The sequence below is a fragment of the Lagenorhynchus albirostris genome, chromosome 20 (assembly GCF_949774975.1).
Source record: "Lagenorhynchus albirostris chromosome 20, mLagAlb1.1, whole genome shotgun sequence".
Taxonomy (NCBI): Eukaryota; Metazoa; Chordata; class Mammalia; order Artiodactyla; family Delphinidae; genus Lagenorhynchus; species Lagenorhynchus albirostris.
In genome coordinates this window covers 33,112,396-33,125,716 of record NC_083114.1, presented here as the reverse complement: position 1 = coordinate 33,125,716, position 13,321 = coordinate 33,112,396, and the positions used below count along the sequence as shown (strand labels likewise).

The 13,321-nt window shown below is 35.0% G+C and overlaps 1 protein-coding gene across 1 annotated transcript in view; it reads right to left on the bottom strand.

Annotated features, from left to right (window-relative positions):
- Positions 1 to 13,321, bottom strand: part of USP32 (ubiquitin specific peptidase 32) — a 202,086-nt gene that overhangs the window by 26,412 nt on the left and 162,353 nt on the right. The window contains exons 16-24 of the mRNA XM_060133829.1: positions 9,704 to 9,821; positions 6,378 to 6,532; positions 5,106 to 5,187; positions 4,010 to 4,084; positions 3,397 to 3,535; positions 3,028 to 3,133; positions 1,782 to 1,955; positions 811 to 985; positions 124 to 275 (exon numbers count right to left, since the gene is read on the bottom strand). Of these exons, the coding sequence (XP_059989812.1) occupies positions 124 to 275; positions 811 to 985; positions 1,782 to 1,955; positions 3,028 to 3,133; positions 3,397 to 3,535; positions 4,010 to 4,084; positions 5,106 to 5,187; positions 6,378 to 6,532; positions 9,704 to 9,821 (1,176 nt within the window). The remainder of the gene's footprint in view (positions 1 to 123; positions 276 to 810; positions 986 to 1,781; positions 1,956 to 3,027; positions 3,134 to 3,396; positions 3,536 to 4,009; positions 4,085 to 5,105; positions 5,188 to 6,377; positions 6,533 to 9,703; positions 9,822 to 13,321) is intronic.

Genomic DNA, 13,321 nt, shown 5'->3' with positions numbered 1-13,321 from the left:
TTTTTCCAGTTTTTGTTGTGTTTTATTATCTCCCTTGGTCATTTGACACAATAATTAATTGAGAAAACTGTGATCTTTGAAGGATGGAATCAAGAGTTTCCTAAAAAGAACAGCTAATATCACCTTTATGTTGGAACCATGTACTTCTGCAAGAAGGATTTGTTCTGATTTAAGTCCACAGAGATCGCTCAGCTGTTTTTTTAAACCTGTGTACTTTTCATCCATATTCAGTCTTAGTCCATACCGTACAGGGGTAGTACCATCCAACGTAATAACTAGTAAAGAGAAAAGATTTTTTTACCAGTAAAATTCAGGTTTCATTGAAAGCTTTACACTGTGTGTGTGTGTGTGTGTGAGAGAGAGACTTGGAAATAGCAAACATTTCAGTCTAGAATTTTAATTTTATATGTAAACACTACGACAGATGGTGCTTAAAGATAATCTTAAGTAAAATCATTATTTTTTGAATATTCATCTGATACAGAAGTGTGAGTGGCTTTGCAAGATTTTAAAGAGAGTTCCTGGCACATTTGAAACTGACAGAAGACTCAATGGGCACAAAAATGGACCCATATTCCAAGTCTTTCAAACCTCAAATCATGCCTGAAATTAGACTGTTAAATTGTAACATGCTCACAACACTGTAAACCAACTAACACCAATAAAATTAAAAAAAAAAATTATAACATGCTGACTACCAATCTTTATGAGAACGCATTATACACAAATGACTATACTTACAAATTCAGGCTGCTTGAATAAGGTAAAAGACAATGGAATTAAATAATTTTTCATAACTTTGCGACCCACCTGTTATTTCTAAGTGCATATAACTGTCCATCGGTAGTGGCAAAGACAAAAAATTGAAAGGGTCAAATCGGACACTTATATGCCCACATGTCTTGCATTTGACTTGGGACCTTAGCTGCCCATGGAACAAATCCACAACTATTGATCTATTTCTCCTCAGATGGTTGTCCCAGGCCTAGCAAGAAAAATGATTAGAGAAATTTTTTATCTCCCCAAATTCAAAGAAAATGGTTAAATATATTAGATCTAAATGTCAAGAATATAATCCTTAAAAAATAAAAGCTTCATGCCTACAAATTTACAAGTCAGATATGTAATTTAAAATATACTGTCTACTGAGATAGTAGAGAAATACATAAAATACTTCAAGAATTCTGGCAACAGTGGTAACACAGAAGAGCTGCCAAGTGTAGCAGCAGCACTCACTGGGGTAAATCTAGACTGTAGTGACATAGCCAGATCACTCCGCATCGGCAGCTTTGGGCTTACATATTTCCCTTCTTTAAAAATACCACCATCGGGACTTCCCTGGCGGTCCACAATAGAATGTGATTCTTTCTGCTCAATCTATAACGTATTAAATTCAGACGGAAAACCCTATTTTTTTCTTTCTTCTTACCATAGTAACAATGATGAGTTCTTTGTCCATTAAAAAGCGGATAAAATATGCCTATTGGTCACTGTACACATTACTTTAGCAATTATGGGGACTCCTAAATTTCTACTGAATGATTATTCCTACATCCTCTCCCCCAAATTTACATTGAAGAGGAAACACTTTTCTATTTTCATTAAAGATGCTTTGTTTTAGGATTATTGCACAAGAAATAAGCAGAGAAACGTAAATTCCTTCATTTTCGCAGTAAAATTCTGACCGCAGAATAGTTTAGTTATCATTAAGTTGTGCAACACGTATTTGTGGTCAGAATATTTTATCTATTGCTTACATTAGAAACTCAAAACTGACAAACCTCTGCAGCTACTTCCCAGTCTGGTCGGCCATCACTGTCCTTTAGTTCCACATATGGCTTCTCATGGACTCGGTTGAGATCTTCATGAAGACCATCCAAGAGAAAAGCCAGAAGTTCTTGGGAGTCTTGTTGCTGGAACCCATTAAACCTGGGAGCATATTTTGCTATGGTCCACTATAAATATAAGAGGAATCAAACTCATTATTTGCTATCTCATAAAGTTTAGAAAGAACATGCCCATAATTCTATCAGAGGCATTAGAAGAAGATACATAGTATAGTATTTAGTCTGTCTCTATTTCAGCAAACATATTTTGGATAATCATGAAATCTTTCTAATCTTAATCTCAAATGATGCTCCCTCCCCCAGCCCCAAAAAAGTATTATGGCCAATCCTATGTCCTGGTTTAGCATCATATAAGCAAACAGTTCTTAAGGTACATAGCTATTTAAGATACAAGATGGAAATATTAAAATGGCATTTGCTCACATTGGAAGATTCCCTTTTATAATGTTTTCTTTTACAGTTAGCTTTTCTGGTCTTGTTGTATCCTAGCTTTTATTATTAGAGGCAGAATAGCCTCATGTTCAACTGTGAGGACTTAATAACTAGCTTGCAACCTTGGACAAGCTATTTGACTGCTATGAGTCTTAGTTTCCTGAGCCATAAAATGCGGATAATAATGTTGCTTTATACTGTAGGGCCATTTAGAAGATTAAATGAGTTAATACATAATTATTACAGTGGCTGGTAATCCTAACATCAACTAGAATTCACTGCATATGATATTAATGTCAAATTTGTATCCATTAAATTACATTCTTTCTTTCTGCTACTTTTTAAAATTCTACAGATAGAAGTAATTATCTTAGTAATGTTAAAAATGTATGGAGTATCATTAATTAGACTCAAGTCTACCTTGCAGTTAGAATACTGCTAATAGTGAAGGATTAAGAAAGAAAGGCTTACTGTATATACAAGTAAGATACCTGATAAATTAGTAAAATGAATGACATCCCAAATTTAGACTATACTTTTGATCTTTTTCTACCCAGTATGTCTATAGTAGTATTTTGCATATATGTGAAGAAGTAAAAGTATCTGACATCCAGTTTATGCCTTGTGAAGGACCCAAAAACATTACACTAAAACTAAAAAGCTAAATATAAATAACATGTAGAGAAAAATAATTACTTAAATAACTGCTTAGGACTTAAATACCTTTATATTATTTTAACATGCTTACCCGAAGCTTTAATGGGGCAACATTCTTCTGAGTTCCACTCCAAAGTTCCTGTACTAAATCCCCATAGCATTTAGCCATATGCCCCTTCATACCAATGGGATTTGTCCTAGAAGTTTGAGAGGAAAATTTGTTGCCAAAGATTCTTATAAATCACAATCATGTGGACACAGAAATGCCTAGAGTCTGTTTCCTCACATCAAAGTATCTTTTCAAAATAAGAGAAGTAGCATTTGGTCCTTACTTCATGCTTAATAGGGCAAATGAGATTAAGACTTTGCTCCCCCAGGGTGAAGAGAGAGGAGATTTAGGTAATATTGTGTTCATAGCAAAGTTATAAAAGTTAAGAGCCAATGACTCAAGGAAGATTACCTGTTGAGTTCATAAAGATGTCTCCCTGAGATAAAATACTGTGTCAGTGGCTGTGTGTTACTAACACACTGGATGCTTGAGTTCATGAAGCATGTGTTTCCCAGGTTACTCAGACCTGTGGCCCCCTTTTCTGTCGGAACTGGAACAAACAACATGAGAACGGAAGCCTAGCTGTAGCAAGATGTCATGACCAAACAGTTATTTGTATTCAATGCAATGATTTTTATAACTCTTCTAATCAATTAAATGGAGTTAATATTTCTCTATTGGGTCTTGCAATGCTAAGTAGAGGCTTTTTAATGGAGCATCATCGGCAATCATGATAATCTATGTTCATTTGTAATCTAGAAGCAGCAGTGATTCTCTTTAATTGTTATGATCGTTTTTTAGAGTTCAAACAATTCTCTCCTAGAATTATGTCTTTCAAAATATATAAATTATTTAATTGCATGGTTAGAAAGAAATTTGATGCTTCAGGAAAAAGAAAAATAAGAGGGGGCCTAATCGCTTTTGAGCTAGAAAGCTACAAGTCGTTAACACTTCAATAGTTGAGAGAAGGAAAAATAAAAGAATAATTTTAAGATTGTTTAAAAATAATACACTGTAGACTTACCCTTGTGTCTATCTATTTTACTACTGTTTGCTATAAAGGACATTTCTTCAGGCCAACTCATATCTTTGTTGCGAACTGGAAAAACAGACAGCAATGTGTTAATTTCTTATCTATTCAAATCACACCCACTAAATTGCTTCTGTTAAAAAAAAAGTTCTTATTTCTAAATCAGAAACTGAAAAAAAAAATCAAGTTAATTTTAGTAATTGCCTCTGAAACCATTCCAATTCTTTACACTGGAGACTTTATTGGTTAGAATTAATTAGTAAGCTAATCTCTAAATTACATACATGAAGTAAAATTATACTCAACCATCTATAGAAGGAATTAAAGTTCTTAAACTTAATACATTGGAACTATTACAATGCTTTCTTAAATTGTGACAACTGCCAGAGTAATCTATTCATTTTAATACAAAGGCAGCTAGGAATGTTTCATGAATCTTTTTTTTTTTTTTGGCGGTACGCGGGCCTCTCACTGTTGCGGCCTCTCCCGTTGTGGAGCACAGGCTCCGGACGCGCAGGCTCAGCGGCCATGGCTCACGGGCCCAGCCGCCCCGCGGCATGTGGGATCTTCCCGGACCGGGGCACGAACCCGTGTCCCCTGCATCGGCAGGCGGACTCTCAACCACTGCGCCACCAAGGAAGCCCTGTTTCATGAATCTTGATGAGAAAAGACACACTAAGTTTTCAATGATGTGTGCTTGCCAGTGTGTAAATCTATGCTTATGTTGGTGAATGACTAGTGTTGACTAATGAAAAGCCTGCACCACTAACTGTTGCAAGAAAGTCTCCTGACAAAGAGGCAGCTTGAAAATTTTAAGGAGCTATAAACTTATAACTGAATTCACTTGTTTTTACCCACTGTTTCCACCCTTTCCAGCCAATGAATGCAGACATGTTTTTCTCTTAAAGCAATATAAATAGTATTACATTACAGTAGGATTACATAAGGGTTTAATGGGTTTTCTTTACTATATAGAATATAGTGATCAAATACCAGTTGGAAAAACTATAAAATCAATTATCAGTGAGTAATTCAATCTTTAAATTCTTCCCCTAAAAATCTAATACAAATGCATGCTTCCATCTTGTACCTTCAATTACCAAGTGCTGCTCATCCTGGATTTTCAAATATTCCAATCTATGATCCTCATCATCCAGAAGAGTGAGGTAATTCTGTATATGGAGGAGGAAATGTTTTGTTAATTTAATTACTAAACATGAAACAAATATGGAAATAAAAATGAATGACAATTAAAAACATCCTTGTAGTTACATAACTCGTGACAGATATTTAGCATATTATAGTTATTCAGAAATGCTTATAATTTTGGTGGCAAAATGAGGGAAAGACAATGTATACTTTGTAAACACATACTTTATGTCTCTAAAAAAGTTATATAGGATTTGGGGGAGACCAGAAAAGACTCATCACATATCAAACCAGAATTCACTGAGATTTAGATTTTCTGAACAGCTGATAGAAAAGAAGTTTTTTTAGTATCTAGTATGAAATTCAGTAAATGTGCTTGTGGTCAAGATGGAACTTGATTATTTACTAGGAATTGAAAATGTAAAACCAAATGTCATGCAATAGAATTATACATTTTTGTTGATGCTCACCCTGTCTAAAGTGCTCAGAAAATTAATTCATTTAATTCTTACAACTATCCTAAGGGAAATACTATTATTTTCCCCATTTACTCATGAGAAAACTGTGACACAGAGTCAAGGGACTCGCCCTTGGTTATTCAACTAACAGGTGTGAGGGCCAAGATTTAATCCGTGGCAGTGTAGCTCCAGGACCTCTGCTCTTAACTTATTATACAACTGGTCACCTCTCAATGGTGACCAAAGGAGAATGTAAGAAAGAAGGAACTAGGGAATAAAGAACTGGTTAAAACTACTTATGATCCAATTTCAGAGTATTAATGGAAATATATTGCATGTGTTAGGAAGAATATATAAGCAATTAACAGCACTGCCTCTGAGGATAATGGAAGATAGGGGTCAGAGGATGGAAAGGAAGAATTTTCACTACATACTTTTGTATTGTTTGAATTTTTTTAACATCTATATAAGTTACTTTAAGACAAATCAAAAATAAACTATTTGTTAAAAAGTGATATTTGCCATTACTTTATAATAATAATCTTTACAAGATGGTACTGTCCATGACTGTTATTATGGGTTTCAGATGACAAATATCTATATGTATGCATCCAGTAATTTAAAAGTTGAAGTTTCCACTGCGATTCCGAGACATGGCTTTCAGAACAATTAGTGTAGATAAAAATAACCCGTACTTATGAAACATGGATTTAACACTTAATCAGGACTTTCCTTGACTCCAACATGTCTCTTACCTCACTGTTGTATAGCCACAGGCGCATATCCTCCTCTTTGATGCGCAGCCTCTGAGATAGATATTCATGAATTTCCTTGATGGTCTGCATTCGACTAAAACAGCCTGTATAGGCTAAGACCCGCTTTAATGGTGCATTCGGAGAAGGTACATTTCCTATGGTCACAGTAGTCACAGTAAGGAAAAACGCAGATGTAAAAAAAAAAAAAAAAAGCACCCCTCTCAGCAATGGGGACCATACTATTTTTGGACATGATGAGAAATGAGAGTTACAGATTTAATAATTTTATAAATTAAGACGCTTTAAGAGAAAGCTTTAAAATGAAGATAGGAGAACTAAGTGTCTTAGAGTAAGCCTTAACTTTGAAAGGAAGAACAACAAAATTAGAGGCCCAAATAATTGGCAGTATCTGGATCCCAAGAAGACTGGCAAATATCAACGGGCATCTGTATCTAGGCTGCCCTCAGCTGAGTCACACTCAATAGCAAAATCAAAACTCAGGGTAAGAATGGGGAAGATAAAATGGGGCTGGATTTGAATTCCACAGATAGATAATTGGATTTACCTGATCTACTTTCTTAAAATAAACTGTCTTTGAGTTACTAATCACATCACTCTCATTAAGTAGCCCAATTACCTAGCACACTGGTACAATTACACAAGAATTGTTACTTGTACTTAGAATTCTAAGTAGGCATAGATGTTACTTGGCCAAACAAAGCTTTAAAGTGAAGCCAAGAAACTTCCCATGACAAAAAAATTGCCCTATTGAAAGGTAGTAAGGGGGGAATCATATGGCCTGCCCACCCGAAAAGAGAAAAGCAGACATGACCTTGAATTCTTGAAGGGCTCAAGGTGGAAACAAAAAGAGGCAATAAGAGGAAAGAGTGAATACTGAAGGAAGAATATATCAAGTCTAACCACATATTTCAAAAGAAAAGGGTGATAAAATGACAAGAGATTATGGAAATCAAAAACAGGTTGCTAAAACAATATGCTAAACCCTGGGTAACTACTCAGCCAAAAATCTAGACAAAAGCTGTAGCTTAAAATGGTCATCTCTGCCTATGGGAGGTTATAGTTTACTGAGCAACCCAAAACTAAAATACACTTAACATGTCAATATAATCCATGAAGGGTACAATTATACACTCGAGGTAGTTTTCCATCCATTCAATGGTGACTTAGCTTTTTTCCTCCCATTAAATGTGCTTTGAGTCTTTACCTACTAAACAGAGGAGAAAAGTACTGGCATCATCCACTTTTTCAGAGTTTCCAAGAATTAACTCACCTAAAATAAGCTGAAAAATCATCTAACAATGACTTCTTGTCTGTTGAAAAGGCTACAATTAAGTCATTGTTAACTGTGGCAAGGTTTGTATACCTGTCATTCCAAAAGGAATAAAAGAGCCTAGTAAACAGCTGTGATAAATTGAGTAATGAGAAAGATGAAAACCACGTTATGGAGAACAAACCCAACCATGATCAATTTTTAAACATCTAGCAAGGCAAATCATTTACTATCAGCAAGCAAAGGATAATCCCTAGAAGAAAACAAAAGAGCAAATTTCTCCAAAAACACATCAGAGGATTAGTTATAAGATTACAGCAAGAAAGCATATTTTTATAAACTTCAAAGTGATTAATGATTGATTTCACAACTAATTAGTAAGAAATAAAATTTCAAATTAAGAACAAATTTGGAGCATAGTAACTACCCAGTTCTAGGATTCAGAAGCATTTGCAAGTGCAGTGTCCAAGTCAACTTCTATTGTCCTTAAGCCACATAAGAAATTTATTTGAATTCTAGACAGTTTTTGTAGCATAGCTCATTAAGCAGGCAGCCACTTATTATACATAATTTTGTGCTTTTGAATAGCACCAACAAATCTAGTGGAATTTACAGAAGCAGCAAAAATCTAGGATCAGCACAAGACTTACAAAGAATACTTACTAAAAGCGCAACAACACATCTTGCCTCTCATGTTATCTTTCAAAGAGAATTGAAAAAGATATGTACTAAGGGTGCCATGGGAGCAAGGCAAATACTATTATTATTCAGTGGAAAATTAAATTAAGAGTGTTTCAGAGAGATTCTTATTTCACTGTTCCTTGATTTTAATGTGTTCCAAGACAAAGTTTGGTTAGGCAGAGGCCACTGCTTTGCTATAATTCTTACCAAACAGAATGTGTAAGAATCTCCATATATTATCTGAATACAACCTTTAATGAAGATATAAAACTACTCTATTACATTTCAAAGGAGGGATGATACTTTATAGGGTTGGTTTGGATTCAAAGGTAGTTCTTTCATATTAAGTTATATTAATTATAACATCATTCTGGCATTGTTAACACAGTGTGGGACTATGTGTAAATGGATGAACTCATTATTTTTGCTGAAGAAGAACTATTTCAAATATTTGCAAGGCAAAAGCATTGAGCAAGTCCAGGCCATCAATAAAATTTAACCTCATAGATCAGCTCGGTGCTTTGTGACCACCTAGAGGGGTGGGATAGGGACGGTGAGAGTGAGATGCAAGAGGGAGGAGATATGGGGATATGTATATGTACAGCTGATTCACTTTGTTAGAAAGCAGAAAGTAACACACCATTGTAAAGCAATTATACTCCAATAAAGATGTTAGAAAAATAAAATAAAATTTAACCTCACAGAGAAATCAAAAGGGAACTTTTTGCATGTATTACATTAAAACGAGAACTTATATGTCATTTTGATAGGCTTGATGTTTTTGAAAGAAAATGTGTCAATTTCATTTTCAAAAATGTATCTTTTCCTTTGTATTATCTGTCTGTTATAAAGGCTCCTTGGACCTAGTATGAGAAATGTATCATGTTTTGTTAAAAAAAAACAAAAAACAAACAAAAAAAGATGATATTGCCAAAGAAATTACTGCTTAGAAATTTGAGTGGAGTTGAAAAGACCAGTCATTGACTGGCAGACTCTAATTTAGGTCCAGCACATAATTTACAATGTCTTGTTCTCAAAGAAACAAAATAAATAAAATTTACTTCTAAGTATTATCTTTGTATGTTTACAAGCCAAAAAAGGGAACAACATTTCTCAGTTTGCTGCTGAGATTTTGCCTCGACCCCATCTAGTTCTTGCGCATGACCGTAGATCTAAGCCCCACAAGTGATTTACTGATTCTGTATGAAAACAGATGAAAATGTGTATTAGTACAGTGGCACCAGACTATGAGCAAATTGGTTTTTATTTTTTTAAGGAAATGCATGGTATTCTTGCTGCATTCTTAAGTTACCTCTTGGTAAATGCTGAGGAAACATTCTCAGGCTCATCATACCCATATTCACCCAGATGTTAGACTGCTGTGTCCGAGTGGCAGGCTGCTGTCTCAGGAAGAGAAGATAGCGAGGAAATAATTCCAGCTCTGGGATTTCTGTCTTGCTATTCTTGATTACCTATTGTTTTAAAAGACATAAAGTGATCACTATAAAAGAAACAAAACTTGCCTTTTTTTTTGTTTTTTTTTGCGGTACGCGGGCCTCTCATTGTTGTGGCCTCTCCCGTTGCAGAGCACAGGCTCCGGACACGCAGGCTCAGCGGCCATGGCTCACGGGCCCAGCCGCTCCGCGGCATGTGGGATCTTCCCGGACCAGGGCACGAACCCATGTTCCCTGCATCGGCAGGCGGACTCTCAACCACTGCGTCACCAGGGAAGCCCAAAACTTGCCATTTTTAACCTAATTTCTTAGATTTATTTTTAAACTAAAATGTTCAATAGGTTCACTGCCTATATTTCAGTTAGATTATAGAAATTCACAGGTTTAAATTACATGGGTTTAAAGACCCTCAGCCTCCTGCACCTTAGTCCATTTTCCAGGATTAGGATTCCTGGTGGGTATTTTCTCCCCTTTCATTTAAAAGCAAGTAACATCAAAATTAAGGGGAAAAAATCTTAAATATTATCTACAATTCTAGCACTCCCACACCATAACTCTTTTCACTTTTACATATTTCATACATATAAATGATGGTATTTTAAAGGACAAATTCTTAGGAATGGAGTTAATAAAAAAGTACGAAAGTATTCATGTCATTAACTACATAAGTCATAGTGACACCCAAAATGCAGCAGTATTCCCGGAAATGTATGAATGTATTACTTTCACAAAAACTTATCACTGGATATCATTTAAAGATACCCCATTTCTGGGCTTCCCTGGTGGTGCAGTGGTTAAGAACCTGCCTGCCAATGCAGGGGACACAGGTTCGAGCCCTGGTCCAGGAAGATCCCACATGCCGTGGAGCAACTAAGCCCATGTGCCACAACTATGGAGCCTACAAGCCACAACTACTGAACCCACGTGCCACAACTACTGAAGCCCACGCACCTAGAGCCCATGCTCCGCAACAAGAGAAGCCACCGCAATGAGAAGCCCATGCACCGCAACAAAGAGTAGCCCCTGCTCGCCACAACCAGAGAAAGCCCGTGTGCAGCAACCAAGACTCAATGCAACCAAAAATAAATAATAAAATTAAAAAACAAACAAAAAAAAATTAAAAAACAAACCCCATTTCTTTAATACATATAAAAAATATTATAAATTTGCTTAAAATTTTATTTCTTGTATTTGTAGTGAGAACAAAAATGTTTCCACGTAAAAATTTACTATCTGTGTTTTATGTAACTGGACTGTTCATATATTTTTTGTCTATGATTAAAACAACTAAATTGGATGTACAAAACTGGAAGTCACACGGTTGAAACAGGATTTTTCAGTAATCTCTCTAATAACTTGCTTGCTAGCCCCAAAACACAGGAAAACGTATTACCAAAGTAGTGCTTTAAGAGTTTCAAGAGTAGCACCTTATCAATTTAGCATTCCAAAAGGATAGCAGGGTCAACAGTCAAACTCTTTAAAACATAAAATCTTACAGAACCTTTAATAGTCTCAAGTGATTGGGCTTTGTTTCATTTCCTTTTGCCTTAGTAACCAATATATTCTGCAACAGAGCATTTTTTAATATCAAGAGGGGGCAGTAAAGAGCCAGATAAAAACAATGTTACAAACCAAACCTTCAGGACTATTTCTTAAAATTATTCTACATGTTCTGATATGCTATAGTATGGTACTAGGAAAGCTCCACTTAGGAGCTTTTTCAACTCCTATTTAAAGCAGTAAAAGGAGCTCTCCCTGACACTGGAGGAAAACAAAGTCTGTCCACTTCTAGAGAGTCACTGATAGCTACAAAGCCAACAGTGAAATTCTCTTATGATTTCAGTTTAACTGTGATTTTGGGAAAGATCAATAATTCTGCATCTATAGTCATCAGGCTACATAAAAAACATACTTTTGGCAGAATCTGAAATGACAAAGAAGTAATTTTTATAATCTGTAGCTTGCTTTCCAAGATAAGTGATTTTGTGAGCAAATTACAGATTAACAAATTCTTATACATACAGGCACAATCATACATAAATACATATTTATTTACATTTTAATTATTCTTGTATATGAACTTATTAACTTCAACCATAACCGGCAAACAATAGATGCAATTCGATTTACAGGAATTTACCTTAAAGAGATCATCACAATGTTTAGAAAGAGACTATTCACCAGAAAATTGTTTTTTTTTTTTTTTTTTTTTCAGTCGTGTGGTGCAGCACACAAGATCTTAGTTCCCCGACCAGGGATTGAACCTGTGCCCCCTGCATTGGGAGCACAGAGTCTCAACCACTGGACTGCCAGGGAAGTCCCAGAAAATTGCTTTAAACAACTAAGATCTAGAAGCAAACTAAAAGTCCATCAGTGGTGATTGGTTAATTGTGATTTATGTACATATGCATGTGTATGTAATAAATTAAGGAACACTATGCAATTATTAAAAATAATGGTATAGATCTAAATTTATTAGCTTAGAAAGATATCAATAGCATCTATCTTAGACTGAAAATAGCAGATCACAGGACATCAAGTATAATATGATTCAATTTCATTAAATTATCTATACATATTTGTATATGTATATGAATAGGCACAGAGGAATGTTTGGAAAGATGAAAACCAAAATGTTAATAGTAATTATCTCTTAAGTAGTAGGATATGGTAGATATGGTATGCTTTTTATTTTCTTCTTTATTTTTTCTATATTGCTTAATTTGTTATCATTGAGCTTGTACATGTGCAAATTAAATAAAGCTATTTTTTAATGGTATGATTTATGTAAAAATGAAAGTATTTACTTTTAACCTTGCTGTAGCAAATATATTTAGTATTCTTTAACTTGAAACACCATATTCTAAATGTTTTTACAGCAATTTTTCCTGAATCAGGTTAAATTTATCTTATTTAGAGGTAAAAAAATATTATCAAGCCTGCAACTGAAGCTTTTATGTAGTAAAATTACTACTTATTAAACTAATATTTATCTGACATCAATGTTAAAAAACATGATCTTTTGTGAGGCTCCAAAAAAACTTGTTTAATAATTATAATGATGATGGTGATGATAGTAGCAACAGGCAAAATTTATTGACCATTTACTATAAATCAGGTGCTGTGCTAATCATATGTATTATTTACTTATCAAAACAACTATAATGAGGTAGATATTATTGTTATCACCATTTTACAGATGAGGAAACTAAGGTTTAGAGATTAGCACTGGTAATCTGAATTCAGGCAGACTCCAAAACATCAAACTCACTCACTCATTCACTCACTCACTCACTCACTCACTAACTCTATCTATCTATCTACCTACCTACCTACCTACCTACCTATCCATCCAACACAATTATCACCATGATTCTCCTACAGACATAGAATATTAGATCCGCCTTTGTCAATGCAGGGGACGTGGGTTCGATCCCTGGTCCAGGAAGATCCCACATGCCTCGGAGCAACTAAGCCTGTGTGCCACAACTATTGAGCCTGTGCGCCACAACTATTGA